We start from the raw sequence: 19130 nt of genomic DNA, 5'->3' as shown, positions 1-19130 counted from the left end.
CCAAGACAGCTAATGTGCTAATACATAACTAGTCCTTTTGGGCACTGTAAGGCTTTTTCTGTCCATACTTGCTAGATAATTCACATTGAGGACTTTGACAAAACATAGCATTAATGAAAGCAATCGCTAGAGATTCTCTTTTGATAAACCCGCGGGGTTTAAAGGCGTTGAAAGATGCAATCTGTGAAGAACAATAAATTTGGGCCTTTGATTGAAGTGCCATTTGGGATGGTATGTTTTCTCGATGTATTTACACAAAAATGCTGCTCCCTTTTTCACTACTCTTTGCTGGAAGGTTGAAGGAGCTTTTTGCCATTACTACATTAAGGTTCGTCTCATTAAAAGCTGAGTACAAAAAGAAGGCTGGAAATGACCTAGCTCAAGCCAGTGTGTTCATTTCTGCTCCAGTTTGCCATTTGAGAAGTAGGCTTCAAGCCATGATGAATATTTCTATGTGTGGCACTTTGATTTGCAGTAAAGATGCTCTTTCTTATCTGAAGAAATGAATGCATAAACCTTTTCTGGTTTAGTTCGGTGCTTTGTTGGGGTTTTTTGGGGTTTTTTTGCAGTGGAGGGAGGGATATTTATTTGCTTATTTTGCTGAAATTAGAAAGCCATAAAAAAAAACAGGAAATTATAGAATACTTTTTTTTTTTTTTTTTGGTACTCATTGTTTTGTAAATTATAACATTTGAAGATCATGGTTTAAGAATTATTTTAATGCACTATGTTGTATTTTCCAGTAACCTTTCTAAATATGGTTTAATCTGTCAGTGGGTAGCAATCATTTTTTCAGTGTTTCACTCCATAGATCGGTATGGTAGAAAAATAGTTCAGTAATCTTATTTTCAGATTAAAAACTATGATTCTTTAATAAGGCACCTGTGTCTACTTATGTGGCTTACATTATTTGAGATACTTCCAAGAAAGTTTGTATATTGAGACATATGCCATATGTACACTTGTGTTTGTAAATCTGCACACACACTCAAACGTATTGTTCTGCACATTTTTCTTTTGTATGAACAGATGCAGACCGTGGACAGAAACATGGCATGGACGAGTTTATTTCTGCTAATCCCTGCAAATTTGACCATGCTTCCCTCTTTAGACTGCTTCAGAGGCAGACCTTGGATCACAGATTGAATGACTCCTATTCTTGTTTGGTGAGTACTGTCTGGAAGACTGATATAAAGAAGTGAGAAATAGTTGTTAGAAAGTAGTCCTTTCTTACTAGTTCACTCGACAGCTGCAGTTGTAGTTGGAATAAAGGGTCCAATCAATTGGTTTCAAATTTGAAAATTATACACTTGCAAGCTGCTGCTGTGCCGCTCAATAGAAAGCAAAGAGACCCAAACTGTCTGATTTTATCACCTGAAATTTATCATGTCCTAGGTGGAGGTTTGAATAAAAACAGAAGGTTTTGATAATGGTAAGAGGTCCTGTGGTAGGATTTACTGACATCTGTACAGGCATTTTAAGGTACAAATGTAGTTGCCCCATGTCAGGCATTTTCACCTGTCTTGTCATTCTTCATTCCAGTGTGGTATGAAGAAGGAAAAGCGCCAAAAGAAGGGAAGCAGAACCACAGGCAGTATAGATATATGGGCATATATGTATTATCTGAATTGCAAGTAACAAATGGGAGTAAAATTATTAAAGAAAAAAGGAAAAAATTCAGGGACAGTTATAAAAGCTAAGATACTGGCATAACATGCTTCTTTATTTGTAGCTGCAGTTCAGTTTCCCTATTCTACCTAAGATTTTGTAGCCTGTGCTTTGTGGTCTGGGAATTGAGGGTGGGCTGCTTCAAGTTTTGTTTTCAGTAGGGAAAACCAGCAACAATCTTGTGGAACTGTATGAGATTATACACAGTTGTTAATCAGGTTTGTGTGGGTCAGACATCATAACTTCCTGGGGCTTTATTTTTCAGCCGATACCGTGTCTGAAATAGTGATCTCTCACTAAAGACCTAAAATGCCTCATAGCACGTTTTTTTTTCCACTTTACTATCCAACAGCAACAAAAAAAAAGGGTAACTTTTTTTTACTAGTATTTTCTATTGATCTGACTAGTCATGTAATGCAAAGATAATGATGGGAGGTTTAGGTTTGTTTGCAAGTATAAAAAAGGTGAAGAAAAATGATTATTTGATGACAGTTGCTTCCTTTTTAAAATACTATCAGATAAGTATGTATAGAAAAGTTAAAGGACTCATTTTCTGTCTCTGGCTTGCACACTGAATCAAAGAAAAGGCCTGAAGGTACATCTGTACAAAGTAATTGGCACTCAAAGAGAAAATGGTTAGCTTTCTAGCAGTGCACTGGGGTCAAAATCTTTTTTTATAATAATAATATAGTAAGACACTTAATATAACCTTGAAATCAGGAACTTTTAGAAGAGGTTAGGTGAAATACACAGTGCTATAGCAACCATAAAGCAGGCACATTTCTTATTGTTCTTTTTAAAATTCAGCTTTTAATAAGTAGAATGGGTGATCATTTTTTGTTAAATTGCATATTTAACTAGATTTTTTAAATTAAAAAATTGGAAATGTCAAGGTAGCAATAGAATACATGAACAAATAACTGTGGGGTTTTTTTTCCTAAACAGCTCATTTTCTATAATTTTTAGAAACAATTCATCCCTTTATTTGAATAAATATAGGGTAACCACACATAGAACTTGTAAAAAGAAAACCAGAAATGTCTAAGAATTAATACTAAACAAACACAGTTCTGTATTAAAATCCTGTATGACCTAAACTTCTTTAATGTTACGTTCTTCTCAGTATTGTGGAGCTTCTTTTTTGTTGGGTTGGTTTTGGGGTTTTTTTGTTTGGTTTTTGCAAGTATACAATAAAAAATATGCAGTTATCTAATACTCTGTGGCATATAATTATTATGTGTTTGTGAAACTTATGCATGGTATGGTGTTGAACAAGGACATGAAAATAGCTACACTAAAATAGATCCCTAACAGTGACTGAAACTAAAGTAATGAGTTCTTTAATAATTTGTATTCTTGTCACAATTTTCTTCTATGAGAATATACAGAAATTTTAATAATTCCTTCCTTTTGTACTGCTAGACATTGACATGCCGCATTTTGTCATGTTTTCCATAAAAATGTAGAGAGACATAAGTGACAATGATTTATTAGAAGAATATAAATCAAAATAACTATTGTTTATTGCATCTAGGGCTAGGATACATGCTGTTGCAGGAATTCAGTTAAAATACCTTCTCTTTCTTCTTTCAATAGAACATTTTGTACCAAACACTGTGTAAACTGCATGAGCCACTGAAGCATGACCAGATTAGTTTAAAACACTGAGGACTGTTCTGGGTGCTGTAATAAAGCCAAGTGTTTTCTAGAAACAGCTGAAGCTCTTTCAAGGCAGTAGAAGCACTGATTTAAATAAATCAGGATTAAATAAACGAATTTTTGAGGTTACTTTAAGGTGGTTTTGTTTGCAAATAAAAGTTAAGAGTTGGAGGAGAATTCAAAATTTAAATCTCTTATGCAAGTCTTTTAGTAAAGTTAAAACACAGGTGTTTTAAAACTGGTGTGGATATGTTTTTAACGATTGTTTAATAATATTTTTTCTCATATTTTATATAAATGTTAAACATCTGAGCTTGCAGAAATATTCACAAGCAGTAGGGAAATATTGGTCTTCAGCTGCTAAACTGATGTTATAAATTCATCACTTGCAAGATCATTTTGCGTATCCAAGTTATTTGTATATTTGAGTTCAAGTGTTCCTCAATCTCTCTTAACCATTTTGCAGGGATGATGAGACGGAAATCTCACCACAATTAAGAAAAAAGCTTAGTTAGAACATCTATGCAGTAGTTGTGGTTTCCCAAGGCTTATGTTTTTCTGCCTGCTGCTGTTTGGAAGCTAACTGTGCTGAGGTTTTCTTCATACTGGGAGGAGAGGCAGTCAAGGCTCTTCTGTTTTACATTTCTACATCAAAAATCAATCACTGGTTTTTTGCACTATGGAGTCACTCAAGAATTAGTTTTGTAGTGGAAAAGAGTATGTAGTTTGTTCATGTCTGTGGCATTATGCCACAAGTCTCATCAGACTTGGCCCAAGCAAGCCCTCAGTATACCCCTGAATATATAATTATTATTTGTGGTCAAATCATACTCATGTTACTCAGATGGTTTTTAGCAAACTTACTAGCTTTCCGTCTCCTTACTAGTAGATGTTCTTTAAAAGTGTATGAATGTTACACAAGAAACAGAGTAAATGGTCAAATTGTGGTTCTCTCACGTTAAATTGGGAAAACTGACCACCCAGGAACTGTGTTTTAATGTCCATGATAATGTTCCTCAGCATTACCCAAATGTTATTTTGTAGCTTACAATTAATTACTTTAAAAAATTAATTATTTTATAGCATTAGTTTATTTTGTATCAAGTTTTGAATCTGTAGCAGACTTTGGATGTATTGGTGTAGTTTTATAAACTTGTTTTCCATTGTAGTGGTAACTCAGCACTGCAAAGCTTCCTGACATTTATTCCTTTCAGCAAGAGGGCTATTATTAGATCTAGCTTCCAGTGCCATCAGCATTAGTCAGATATAAATCATTCTAGAATAAAAAGTTTATGTAATGCGTATAAAAATATATGCTTCTGTTCTTTGCTTGATTTAAAAGCTGTAAGTGGGAAAATCTCAAAATGTTGAGGGGCTTTTTGCCTTTCTCTTTCAGGGTTGGTTTAGCCCAGGTCAAGTCTTCGTGTTAGATGAATACTGTGCTCGCTATGGAGTGAGAGGCTGTCACCGCCATCTTTGCTATCTCAGTGAATTGATTGAACATTCAGAAAATGGTTCTGTCATTGATCCAACCTTGCTCCACTACAGTTTTGCGTTTTGTGCTTCTCATGTTCATGGTAACAGGTAATTTAATGGTATATTTTTAAATTCATAGCTTTAGGAGCAATCAAAAGTATTTATAGACTCTTGCATTCACCACGTAGGGAAGTTGCACACAACAGAAATCAGTCCATGAAAGTTTCTTCAGGGGTATTGATGGTTTTATAGATATTACTATTAAAAAATAAAGAAAAAAATCTCCTTTCAGTTTGTACTCTCTTAATGCAGCACATTTTCTTGGGTGTTGTATAGACAGGCTGATTAAGGCTAAAGGATATCATCCTGTTAAAATTGCTCATCACCTTCTGATCGACGCCTAGCCGATCCCAAAACAAGTCCCCCCAGTTTACATACTGGGCATGAGGTGCTGTGGTATGGAATACCCCTTTGGTTAGTTTGGCTCATCTGTCCTGGCTGTGCTCCCTCCCTGCTTCTTGTTCCCCTCCTCAGTGGCAGGGCATAAGACTGAAAAGTCCTTGATCAGGATAAGCACTGCTCAGCAACAACTAAAATATTCGTACTTGATCAGTCAGGTCTTTACCCGGTTTGAACCTGTCTTATTTCAATGTAGTTATATCTGTTGTCTCTTGTCATCCCCTCAGTAGCAGCTGGGGACTGTCATTCAGACCCCTAGACACCACCTATTCTCCAGGCTGAACAAGCCCAGCTCCCTCAGCCTCTTCTCAAACAAGTGCTCTGGCCTCTGACTATCATGGTGGCCATTCACTGAACTTGCTTCAGTTTAGGGCAGGCAATCTATCAAATTAAGGACAACATGCATTTATACCCTGCTGTACACACTTAACCTGTGGAAGAAACATGTTTTAAAAAATCAAAAATAACAGGACAAAATGCAATAGATCTCCTCATCTCAAGTGATCCAATCCTGCCACTAGATGAAAATCTGCGCATAGTCCCAAAAAGTAATTACTGTGATGCTGTCAGTAAATCCCCAAAACTGAATCCTGGTAGGAATCAGGGGAGAGAGGGGTTTTCTTCCCAACATATATGCCTAGGTTGCTTTGCAACCAGTCACAGAGGCTGTTTTACTTTCCTTAAGCCAGTCAGGAAGGGACAATCCTTAAAAAGGATATAGTTTCCTTCACAGGCTCTGACAAAGCCTCATCTATGAAAACCCCAGATGAGTATCTGTGACCTGAGTGATTTACGGGAGATTAACGTTATGTAATTTTTCATAATAATATCCAAAATTAAAATGTTTTTGAATGTGCCTGAAATACTTTCAAGAATCTTAACATTCATACTGGTAAGTTAGGAGATTTTCTGTCATGTACATGGTAACCTGTTCTCCATAAAAGCATGCTGCTTTTGTCAATTTCTGAAGAACCTGACACATTCATGTTTTCTATTGAGTCTAAGTCTTTGTTGTTTCTAGCCTTTTTATTACTGGCTTCAACCTAACAAGACAAATATTCAGTGATAATTGCTCAAACTTATTTCAAGTATTCAAAAGAAAGGTAGATAGATACATTTCTTTTTCTTTCAGAATTTAAGTGAAGGACAACAGTGCATGCAGTGCATGAAAATATCTCAGGGAGCACATCATTTACACAGTTGTAAGCACTCTGTATTCTGTCTATTTCTTCTGTACAGATATTCTCTGAATAGCATTATGAGTGTTTTTGGAATAAAAGAAGTGTTGAACAGAGAGGGTCTGACTAGAACTGATATATTGTAAAAAGGAATAAAAAGAAACATGAAGAAAGAAGAAAAATAAGTCAAGGACAGAAGCAGACACACTCACTGAGGATGACAGACACACATACGCACATAATATATCCACTCATTCATCTGCTGCAGCACTAAGAAATAGTAAAGAGGAAAAAGGAATTTCACAGACAATGCATGACAGGCCAAAGTTCTAGGCTGATCCCTAGCATTATACGTCTTAGTTTTATAAGTCATGCTGAGAGTTAGAAAGACCACAGAACAAAGAGCTTTGTACTCTGGGCATGAAGTATTTAATTTATATTTCACCTTTGCTTCACAGAGGGATCTTAGACCTTACAGTAGCCTGAGAAAGATCATCAAAAATGATCTTGAAGTCAGGTGATGGAGAAACATGTGGAAATGCAGCTGTATCCATAGTTCAAATTTTCACTTTCTTTTAGCGTGAATTTTAGGGTAGCAGGCAATCAGGGACACCCATCAAATGATCAGATAAAGGTGTCACTCACCTTAATTTCTGGAAGTCTGGTGAGGAGAAACTCAGGCACAAATCAGAGCACATCTAAAAAATATGCCAAGGCCATACCAGGACATATGCTGAGCACACCAATGAGTGCATCTGATTTGCTAAACAGAACTGGTGAGGAAGCAGTCTCATAAATGGACCCCAAATGTTCCTTAGTTATGGTCACTCTTTTAAGATCCCAGGCATGGTTGTGGGACTGTGTGTACTGAATACTGCTCCCATTAAACACTACGAAAAAAGACTGAATCAGTTTTGGCTCTTTCCACCCTTCTTATGTCTCCAGAACTCTTCCGTCAGATTTTTATCCTTCAGGTACCCCCTGTGTTCTTTTACTTCACCCTAGAGTTGCAGATAGGAACTCTGTTTCATGCTGCAGGCTGTCATGCTTTTGCAGGCTGTAACATGATAGCCATGGTTTTATTCCAAAACATCTGGAATAAACACATAGAAGTAAATTGTTGTCCTAAAGCTTCAGGGATATTATGGAGCATAGAGAAGACCTGAACTGAGCAGCAGACCTTGCTACCTGGTCTCAGGACCAGAGAACATTTCCCTTTCCTGAAATGAAGACATAGGTAACAAGTTCTGACAAAGTTATCAAGCATACTGGTACTTAGTGTGTGTCCTGCACTAATGTTGTTGGTTTGGGAACAGTAATGTTTATGCAGGGGTGAACACTATGTGCTGAGTCCTAGACTGAGGAATTAAAGCTTCAATCATGCGTTTCCTTTCCTGCTGGGAAGAGCATAACAACTGGTCTAACAAACTGCTTATGTTAAAAAGGTATTTCTGCTTTTGTGGATGACATTCTCAAGACATTCTCTTCCCAAATAGCTAAAAAAGCGAAATATTTTAATAAAAGAGTAGCCTTGCTGTTTAAACAAAAACACATCCTTATTTTTGAATCAACTGATTACTTTTTCTCCAGTAAATAAAATCAGCTTTCATTGGCTATGCTTCTGGTGCTATGTAACTTTACAATACCATCTCTTTTGGTTCCTCTTCACAATGTTTTTCTTCCGAAATATTCCGCAATATGGTCCCCATCAAAGTCATTAGTTCACAAGTGAGCTTCTTGCACTGCAATTATGCTTACACTTGTATATCTCTGGTGAAAGTGAAATTGGCAGAACAAGGAACTGTAGGATATTCCTGTATGCTGACATTTCAGTCTAAACAGTCCAGGTGGGAGCTATTGTTTTCTTCCCCATCACGTTCACTTTTGTCTACTTTTCATGCTGTGACTTCTATTCAGTATCTCTTGTCTGAAATGGATGCTGGTGGGTATCACATGAAGTGCAAAGTGACTTCTTTCCACCTGCTGAGTACAGCCTGAAATGAAAAAAATCAGAATTCAAACATATTCCCTGGTTATACCTTTTTCTATTCAGAAAGAAAGCTGATTTATTGGAAGTTCATATACAGAATCATAGAATAGTTAGGGTTGGAAAGGACCTTAAGATCATCTAGTTCCAACCCCCCTGCCATGGGCAGGGACACCTCACACTAAACCATATCACCCAAGGCTCTGTCCAGCCCGGCCTTGAACACCATCAGGGATGGAGCATTCACAACTTCCCTGGGCAACCCATTCCAGTGCCTCACCGCCCTAACAGCAAGAACTTCTTCCTTATGTCCAACCTAAACTTCCCCTGTTTAAGTTTTAACCCGTTACCCCTTGTCCTGTCACTACAGTCCCTGACGAAGAGTCCCTCCCCAGCATCCCTATAGGCCCCCTTCAGGTACTGGAAGGCTGCTATGAGGTCCCCACGCAGCCTTCTCTTCTCCAGGCTGAACAGCACCAACTTCCTCAGCCTATCTTCATATGGGAGGTGTTCCAGTCCCCTGATCATCCTCGTGGCCCTCCTCTGGACTTGTTCCAAGAGTTCCATGTCCTTTTTATGTTGAGGACACCAGAACTGCACACAATGCTCCAAGTGAGGTCTCACGAGAGCATAGGAGAGGGGCAGGATCACCTCCTTCGACCTGCTGGTCACGGTCCTTTTGATGCAGCCCAGGATACGGTTGGCTTTCTGGGCTGCAAGCACAGACTGAACCTGCTCATGCTCATCTTCTCATCAACCAACACCCCCAAGTCCTTCTCCACAGGGCAGCTCTGAATCTCTTCTCTGCCCAACCTGTAGCTGTGCCTGGGATTGCTCCGACAAAGGTGCAGGACCTTGCACTTGGCATGGTTAAACGTCATCAGGTTGGCATCAGCCCACCTTACAAGTGTGTCAAGGTCCCTCTGGATGGCATCCCTTCCCTCCAGGGTAACAACCGAACCACACAGCTTGGTGTCATCGGCAAACTTGCTGAGGGCGCACTCAATCCCACTGTCCATGTCACCAACAATGATGTGGAACAAGACCGGTCCCAACACCGATCCCTGAGGGACACCACTCGTTACTGGTCTACAGCCAGACATTGAGCCATTGACCACAATTCTTTGCGTGCAGCCATCCAGCCAGTTCTTTATCCACCGAGTGGTCCTCCCATGAAATTGATATCTCTCCAATTTAGAGACAAGGATGTCGTGCGGGACAGTCTCAAATGCTTTGCACAAGTCCAGGTAGATGACATCAACTGCTTTACCCTTGTCCATCAGTTCCATAGCCCCATCATAGAAGGCCACCAAATTGGTCAGGCAGGATTTCCCCTTAGTGAAGCCATGCTGGCTGTCACCAAGCACCTTGTTGTTGCTCATGTGCCTTAGCATCCCTTACAGGAGAATGTGCTCCAAGATTTTGCCAGGCACAGAGGTGAGACTGACTGGTCTGTAATTCCCTGGGTCTTCCATTTTCCCCTTCTTGAAAATGGGGGTTATATTTCCCTTTTTCCAGTCATCGGGAACTTCACCTGACTGCCATGATTTTTCAAATATGATGGCCAGTGGCTTAGCAACTTCATTTGCCAGCTCCTTCAGGACCCGCAGATGGATTTCATCAGGTGCCATATACTTGTGTACGTTCAGGTTTTTGAGATGATCTCGAACCAGATCCTCTCCTACAGTGGGCCCAAGGTCCTCATTCTCACAGTCCCTGCATCTGCTTTCCAAGACTTAGGTGGTGCAGTCAGAGCATTTGCCAGTGAAGGCTGAGGCAAAGAAGTCATTCAGAACCTCAGCCTTCTCCAAATCCAGGTTAGCCAGTTCTCCTGATAGCTTCCAGAGGGGGCCTACATTCTCCCTAGTCTGTTTTTTACTCACTATGTACCTATAGAATCCCTTCCTGATATTCTTAACATCTCTAGCCAACTAGGCCTTAGCTTTCCTAACCTGTTCCCTAGCTCCCCGGACAACATCCCTGTATTCTTCCCAGGCCACATTTCCTTGCTTCCACCTTTTATAAGCTTCTTTTTTCCTTCGAATTTTCCTCATGTCATGGTTTAAGCCCAGCCACACAGCTGCTCTCTCACTCCCCCCTTTCCTCCCCCCGCTCCCGGAGGGATGGGGAGGAGGATGAAAAGAATTTAACTCCCACAGGTTGAGATAAGAACAGTCCAGTAACTAAGGTATAACACAAAACCGCTGCTGCTACCACCAATAATAATGATAAGGGAAATAACAAGGGAAGAGAATACAACCACTCACCACCTGCCGACCGATACCCAGACTGACCCGAGCAGTGATCTAACCCTTCCAGGTAACTGCCCCCAGTTTACATCCCAGGCATGATGTGCTGTGGCATAGAATACCTCTTTGGCTAGTTTAGGTCAAGTGTCCTGTCTCTGCTTCCTCCTGGCTTCCCCTCCTCACAGGCAGAGCATGAGACTCACAAAGTCCTTGGTCAGAGTAAACATCTGAGCAGTTACTAAAAGCATCGGTGTTATCAGCACTGTTCCCAGGCTGAAAGTCAAAAATACAGCGCTGCACCAGCTACTAAGAAGGAGAAAAATGACTGCTGCTGCTGAACCCAGGACACTTCAGCATCTCCTTATCCATCCAAGAAGGTCTCCTGGCCCTCCTGCTGCACTTCCTTCTAGTTGGGATGCAACACTCCTGAGCTTGTAATAGGTGATCCTTGAATATCAACCAAGAGTCTTGGGCCCCCCTGCCCTCCAGGGCTATATCCCATGGAGCCTTACTAAGGAGGTTCCTGAAGAGGCCAATGTCTGCTCTCTTGAAATCCAGGGCAGTGAGCTTGCTGCACGCTCTTCTCAATGTCCTGAGGATCTTGAATTTGACCATCTCATGATCACTGCAACCAAGGCTGCCCTAGAACGTCACATTTCCAACCAGCCCTTCCCTGTTGGTGAGTACCTGGTCAAGCATTGCACCTCTCCTTGTCGGCTCCTCTATTACTTGCAGAAGGAAGTTGTCTTCCACACAGTCAAGGAACCTCATGCATTGCTTGTGCCGGGCCATACCGTCCCTCTGACAGATATCAGGGTGGTTAAAGTCCCCCATGAGAACAAGGGCCTGCGAGCATGAGGCTGTTCCTATCTGTCTGTAGAGTGCTTCATCCACAGGTTCTCCTGGATCAGGCGGTCTGTAACAGATCCCCACAGTAATGTCCCCTATAGCTGTTTTCCCTTTAACCCTGACCCACAAACTCCCTGTTGACTGCTCACCTGTCCTGGGACAGATTTCCATACTCTCCAGCCTATCCCTAACATAAAGGGCAACTCCCCCTCCCTGCCTGCCGGGCCTGTCTTTTCTAAAGAGCCTGTAACCTTCCATTCCAACACTCCAGTCATAGGAGCCATCCCACCATGTTTCTGTGATGCCTATTATATCATATCCCCGTAGATGTACACACATCTCTAATTCCTCTTGTTTGTTCCCCATGCTACAGGCGTTTGTATAGAGGCATCTGAGCTGAGCTCCAAATGGAGAAATGAATGTGCAAGTACAGAAACCAGTTGTAGCCAAAGGTAGTTTCTTTCTGTCTTCATTTTGAAATCTTCAGCACATGTGTGTTTGCACAAAACAGTAGTCATATTGAGTTATGGTTCTTCTAAGCCAGTAAATCATCTGCCTCCAGCATTGACCTGCTTCGAGTAAGAGAAGGGCAAGCATATGCAATATTTCCTCTTAGTGGGCTTTCAGTCTCCAACTCTGCAGCTCAGAATATGCCCGTTTGTTAACCTGGAGTGAGTGTCTGCTTCAGGTACTTATCCATTGCACCCCTGAACCTGTGTGAGCCCTTTGCACTCTCAACACCTTTGGCAGCAAGTTCTTGCTTGAAGAACTCTTGCTTTGAACTTGACTCCTGCACATCTCATTTCATTCTCTGTTGCTACTGGGAGAGATGAAGGAGAGACAGAAAAAAACCCCATAAAAAAATCCTTGTCTATTGTCTCTTTACTCTTTAAGATTCAAGAAGTATGAGTGAACCATGTGTTGATTACACTGGATGGATGTTTTCTGCTAATTCCTTAGCCTTTTCTGGTAATCCCTAATGTTAATTTGCTTCTTTGAATGCTACTGAACAGGGACATTTGCATTGAATTATCCATTATAACGCCATGATCTCTGATTTTTCCTTACCTTTATTTAAGTACCTTGATCATTGTTTACTGTTTTGTTGCTACTTGACTTCATAAGATCCTTCTATAATTCCACACTATGCCGTATAGATAGCATTACAATTACATTTACTATCACCTCATTTCTTACCTGTTTGCTAGATTGTTTGCAAATACCATAAAATAACACAGATCTCGGCACAGATCCTTGCAGAAGTCTGCTGATAACCTCACTGCAGGTACTCACCATTTATTCCTACTCTCTTCATTGTAATTGTGAGACTTTGACTCTTAGTCAGTGGCTGCTTAATTGCCTTAAAAGCTTTTGGTTAGACATTCTGACAAAGATTTTTGAAAATCCATGTACATCATACCAGTCAGGTCATACTCATCCACCTGGTTTTGATCCTTTTAGAGAACTTCAAGAAGATCAGAAGATTTCTATGCCATATAGTCTTATACCTTACAGATGTCATCACAATAATATTTACCCAAGTTTCTTTAATTTTATCCATAAGTATCATAGAATCATAGAATATCCTTATATTATAGTTCCTTCTAATTTTCTGGGATGTATGTAAAGCTTACTGGCCTGTATATCCCCCTACCTCCCCTGCAGACCTTCTGGTTTTTAAATTGATCTCACATTTTTCACCTCCCATTCCTCAAGAAGAAGGCAGTTGTTGGTGAGAACTCCCATGCAACCACAGGCAATTCAGTTCTGGCCCTGGCAACATACAGCTGTCCATTTATCTAATTTGTTCTTTAAGCTTTTCCTTAGTTGCTTTAATTTTAGACAGATTCTGTGCTGAAAATAAGGTGGTGGTTTTGGTGTTTTTTTTTTCCTGCAAACAAAGAAGGGTTCCAGCATTGAAGTCTTCTTAATTTCCTTCATAATAAACACCAGTGCAAAGAATTCATTTCACATCTCTGCAATAGCCTTGCCCTCTCTGAGAGCTCCTTTTAGATCCTTGCCATCATTTGGCACTGTAGACTCTCTTATAGGCTTCTTACTTCTGTTATGCTTGGAAGAAATGTCTTAAAGTGGAGTAAATGAACACATAAACGAAATGAAACTATGGAAACTTCAGAGTGTGCTGCACATTCAGATATTTCTTTTCATTTTTCAATGTTTTGTGATAACCATTTATTGCAATTTTACACTTAGTGTCAAGTGATAAAAGAATCAGAAATCATCCCTTTCAAATCTGAGACAAGGAACTTTGTAAGAGTAACGAGAATAATATTACATTGCTCTGACTCTTCTAATAATTATTTGTGAAGCTTCTGAACAGATGTTTCCTTCTCTTCTGACTAAATCAGCTCTAGGATTAAAGTAAGATTGACTGTATCTTGCTGGCTTCTCCTTCATTTTATATCCTTCATAAACAGTATCTAATAAAATTTAATCTAAAATTCCAGAGCTCAAGTCAGTAATTTTACCATTTATCTTGCACATAGCCACCACCTGACATGAGAGGTTTTGTCCACTGGATCTCTTCCCAGAAGTGCTATGTTTTTCATATGTATAATTTTGTATATAAAAATATTTGAATAGCATGTAGACTTCTTAGATAGCTTTCCCAAGGAACCATTGCTAGCAGGATTTCATGGAACCTTCAGTTTTAAGCCGTTTAAAATGCTTCCTCTTTCTGCTGTGCTGCTTATTCAATCTCAACCCCCCGTGTTCTGTGTTGTAATGATACCAGGTGCAAGGTCTTCTTTCACTGTTTTCTATTAGCATTTGGGCTTTCTGCTTGAATCTTAAGTCTGTTCCAAGGTTGTCCAACAGCTGGAGGATGGAACCTGATATCCCTTACAGTGTGGATCTTTAGGGAAGTGTGTTACATTAGGAGTTATTTTCCATCAGTCTACCAGCATCTTATATAAATTCTCTCTCATGTTTGATACAGCATCTAGAGACTTAACAAGAGTCTTTTGTAGTTTGTCCCATTTTTCTATCAGTCCTCTATAATGGGAACGGTGAGAGTGGATTTCTCATAATTGAAAGCATGGTTTTATTCAGAAGCCATTTGTTATCAGTCACCATTTCCCCAGAACAATGGAATGAGAAAATACATCTTTTATGATTGATATGATATGTGAGTTTGTGCTTCTAGATGAGAAGAAGTGTTCTCTTAAAACTGGAAAAATCAGTTGATCCTTGGACATTTATATCACTTTTCTTCAAGTGAATGTAATAATCCCCTTTTCTGAGGCTCATTGGGCAATGCTGAGAATAGAACTTTTTCACTACATCTCTGTTTTATGTACTGCCCTGTGCCAAGCATCTTGCATCATCCAGTTCATCTTTCATTTTTGGAAGCTGATCATATACAAGTGTTGTAAATGGCCACAAGAAAGTTATCAGTAGAGTTTTCCTGACTTCAAAGCTAGAAACAAAATTCTTCACCCTTTTGGAGGTACCAAGTGAAACCATGTTGACCTCAGGTTTGGTTTAGTGAAGGATACTGTCCTGTGTTGGAAAGTGCTAATAACTATTATAATGTTATAATAAAGTGTGTCCTCCCTCTGATACTAGCAGAGGCACATTTCTCAACACATCAAAACAAATCTACTTCTGAAAAGCCTCAGAGAAAATGTCAGTAGTAAATTAATCATAATTCACAGATTATCAAGAAATATTAGGACAAAGTTCTGCATATTTAAGGTGATACTTGCCATCTTAGGCAATGAAGGAATAGCTAATGCTATTACATACTCTTACCTTCCCTAAATATTATACATTGTTTTGTCATTAATTTCAACTGATTAATGCCTACAAATGTTCTTATACTTTGGGTAAAATTATATTAGAGTAGTATATGCTTAACTTTTCAGTAGAAGGACATTAATGAATCCCACCTAAAATATAACTGCATAAAAGATCATTAAAATTAACCTGATTTATAATCTATATCTGTTTCAGTGGCCTTTCAGAATTGGTCTTTTTCATTCACTTGAAAAAGAGAGTATGATCTGTAAGCAGATGTAGGATCACCCTGAGAAATGCATACAGCAGAAGGCTCTATTGTGCCATTAATTTTTTTTTAGTCAGAGTGCTTGAAGAATAGTTAATATAAACAACAAAATGCTCGGTGTTCAAGTGCCTGCTGGTTAAAACTACGTTCAAATGCCATGTGACAATTTGCTCTCTTCATTTTCTGTTAATAAAAAAATGTCTGCTCTGCCTGCTTCTAAGCTGATAATGTGAATCATTGTTTTTCTTAGATTTGTCTAAAATAAACCACGGACTCTGCAGAAGCCTTAATTAACACAATTGTGTTTTAAAGGAAAATTTGGATATTAAATTCCTTGGATATTAAAGTCCTATAGATAATAGAATCTCTACATGAAAATTCTATATCATTTTCTCTTTGAGTTTACTAAGAAACATGAAGTCAAACTTTTGTCTTACTAATTTGAAAATTGTCAATATCCTTTCATTTATTGTGCATCCTGCTGAATTTAAAAACAAGTGCTCTTAGAAAGCACTGAAGTCTTCTAAAACAATTTGTTTCTAGGAGCCAAGATGATGTTTAAGCTTTGGTTTTGTTTTTCCTACAGCCTTGAAATGTAGCTTATTAGATAAATGTCTTGAAGTAAGAAAGACCTTAGCTGAAGTATTTTTCTTGAATTTTGTTTTTTCATCAGAATTTTTCATCTTTCTCTTGCAGATTCTTTTGGTCAGCCTTACTGTTCTCACCTATTTGTATATGTGTGTACATGTTAAAACATCAATCTGTGCATTTCCGTCCTCATACTATTCTTTTTTTTCCAAGAAAACTGAAGTGATGGTCTATGTTTTTGATGAGGAAAGCTCATTGAAAAGACTTCAAACATTTTTAAAATACGCAAATATGCAAAAAGTATCAGTATCAACAATACTGCAGAGCTAAAAACAAAAGTCAGTCACCTTCAGTCAGTATTTACAGGGCTGTCTCAACAAAGCAGTCTTGCTTAAAGTAACAATTCACCTTCTGAGAGGCCACTAGGAGAAGCTTTTTTCCAAATCTGAGGGCTGGAAACAATCTACAGTCAACACAGTGTCCATCGCATCTAATTCCCATTGGAACTGGATTGCCATTTTTATCTCACAAGCCATAGATATTCACAATAATCTCAATCCTACAATGCAACAAGTGACCTCTGCAAATTATTACACATTTTAAGACAGTTTTTTTCCTAGAGGATACTCCAAGCCTTAAAGGATTACATTAAGTGAGGAAAAACATTCCATTCCCAGAGAAAACCCTAAATTCACCACCTAATCTGTCATTTTACCTAGAGTAATTGCCATCAGGACAGCGATCTTGCAAGTTTCTTTAAAATTCTGTTCAACCTCTATTTTTCAATATCATTACTTGAGTGTCGTACGGTCGAACACTTGAATTTACTAGCAGTAGTTCACAAGGTATTTATTTCCAATCTCTTTTCATATTTAAGTCTGAGTGAATTAAACAATTTGACATGACATCTGTGCCAGTTAGACTGCGATCTAAGCAGACAAGACAGGCCAATCCAAATCCAATTGCAGAGTTCTCAAAAAATGGAAAACTAATATAAGTAAGAGAAAGAAGGCTACTCAGGTTTTGAGTGTTAATTGTTTCACCTAGTTCTCCAATTCGAAAAGCAGTTGTGAAAAATAAGGAAGGAAAGAATGTGGAGGAAAGGAAAACTTACTCTCCCTTTACCTTCTTGAGAAGATAATATTAAAATGAAAATTCTTCTTAGACAGTCCATCACTTTTCTTGTCTGAATTCTTGAAAGACAGGTCCAAGGCTGCAATAAGAAAGCTGAATACTGGTTTTGAATTAAAAAAAAAAAAAAAAATCAAGTCCAAACCACTATTAAAAATATTTGGGATGGTAGGGAGGCACATTTGTTGTCAGGTTTAGTTGCAAAATAGGTCTTGCATTTTATGGCATCCAGTTTATGGATGGACCCAAGCCTTTGAAAACTACATGACTGCATGAATCTGATTTTCTTGGCAGACACAATAATTTGTAAATAAAAATAACCAGATCAAAATAGTGCTATTTTATTTTAATCTGTCCTTGAAGCAATTAAAGAAAAATACCTAGAAGACAAAATGAGTGGGAATTCTGAAACTATTTTTTCTATCTCAGCCCATCTCAGAGTCAGATTCTTTTTTCTGTAGGTTCTTTTTTCTCAGGATTAGATAGATACTCCCAAGAGTAGCAAAAAATGATCACCAGCATAGTATGTGTCTCAGAACTGTGGTGCAAAAATGCGGTCTTATATTCTGCTTGTTGCAATAAGGCTAACAGGAAGAAAGAAAAATATGTTTCAGAGTTTGTGCTGTTTTCTAAAAGCATGTTTTCAAGAGAAGAGGTTTTCAGTGCGTTAGATGGTACATTTTTTTAACACCTTTTTGTGTGCTCTTTCTTTTTCTTCTGGAACATTTGCTTCTGTGCAAACATCCACTGTAAATATATTTAACAGTTCTGAAAATTTTAGGTGTTGTCAGTAAGGTTCTTTATGAAAACAAACTCCATGAAGTGACAGGTTCCCTGTGCATGGTGATCCTAGCCTTAGTGGAGATTGACAGATAAGACATCCTACTGGCTCACCTTTTTCACTTACTGTTATCTGGACCCCTAGGTCTTTTCTGTCATATATATGACATGCCTCAGTGAGGTTTAATATGACAGAACTGTTTGCTTTATCACTCCAGAGCACAATCTTTCCTGACAATGAAATCAGACAGTGCAATTTACTTAAATTTGTGTGCGTTCCATGTGTCAGAAGGCTGAGATAAAGTATCCTGGCATACATCAAAAAAGAGAAGATAAGTTATTTGCTCTTTCACATCAAATTTATACCAAAGTATATTGATGTGCCTGGTTACTCATATCTCCACTATATCTGATTTTTATTGTTGTCTTCACAATAATTTAAGGAGTTCAGGCATTCTTTCCACCTTGACTTGACAGATCACAAATACAAGTTATTTAAAGGGTGAGAGAAATGTTTATGTCATGACCAGGTAGCAACTTATCCTTTCTAGATTTAAGTATAGTACAGAAAGTTAAAGTAATGTGTTAGCAAAAAGGTGTTCATGGAATCGTAGATTGAGTCTGAGAACATTCACAGAATTTTGTCTTTTTTCATGTCATTTTACTACAATTTTCTCAGTTCTAGAAACATTGAGATACAGTTTTAGAGGCTCTGGAGGAGGTACAGGACAGATCTGCACTTAGGTTTTAAACTAAGTGGGAAGCAATAGCTGGTCTGTTACCCTGGAGCTGGAAGAGAGTAACAGGAAGATTTCTTTTTAAAATATGCCATATGTGGGGAAGTTGTGACTGCATTGCAAAAATATCATTTCGCAAATGTGTGTTGAAATTTCTTTAATTTAGTCATCATTTTAATATAAATACATTAACCCCTTTAGACTGTGCGATTTCCATACAAGATTTATTATTAATTATTCGGACTAAATTTGATGTTTAAAAAAATGCCAGTGTTTTTTTTTAGAGAGTATTTTTTGTTGCATCCTTTTATTGTTTACATGTTCCTTTTTGTCAGTACGGGA

General features: G+C 38.5%; 1 protein-coding gene across 8 annotated transcripts in view; it reads left to right on the top strand.

Moving 5' to 3' along the window:
• The window catches only part of CADPS2 (calcium dependent secretion activator 2), a 315891-nt gene that overhangs the window by 207370 nt on the left and 89391 nt on the right, over positions 1-19130 (top strand). For all 8 annotated transcript variants that reach the window (XR_010608797.1, XM_065663295.1, XM_065662937.1 and 5 more), the window contains 2 exons: positions 1030-1166; positions 4724-4911. Coding sequence is in view for 7 of the 8 variants with exons in the window: in XM_065663295.1 (XP_065519367.1) it covers positions 1030-1166; positions 4724-4911 (325 nt within the window). In the remaining variant the exon portion in view is untranslated. The remainder of the gene's footprint in view (positions 1-1029; positions 1167-4723; positions 4912-19130) is intronic.

This window comes from Lathamus discolor, chromosome 1 (genome assembly GCF_037157495.1).
Source record: "Lathamus discolor isolate bLatDis1 chromosome 1, bLatDis1.hap1, whole genome shotgun sequence".
Lineage (NCBI taxonomy): Eukaryota > Metazoa > Chordata > Aves > Psittaciformes > Psittacidae > Lathamus > Lathamus discolor.
This window is presented reverse-complemented; position numbering and strand designations above follow the sequence as displayed.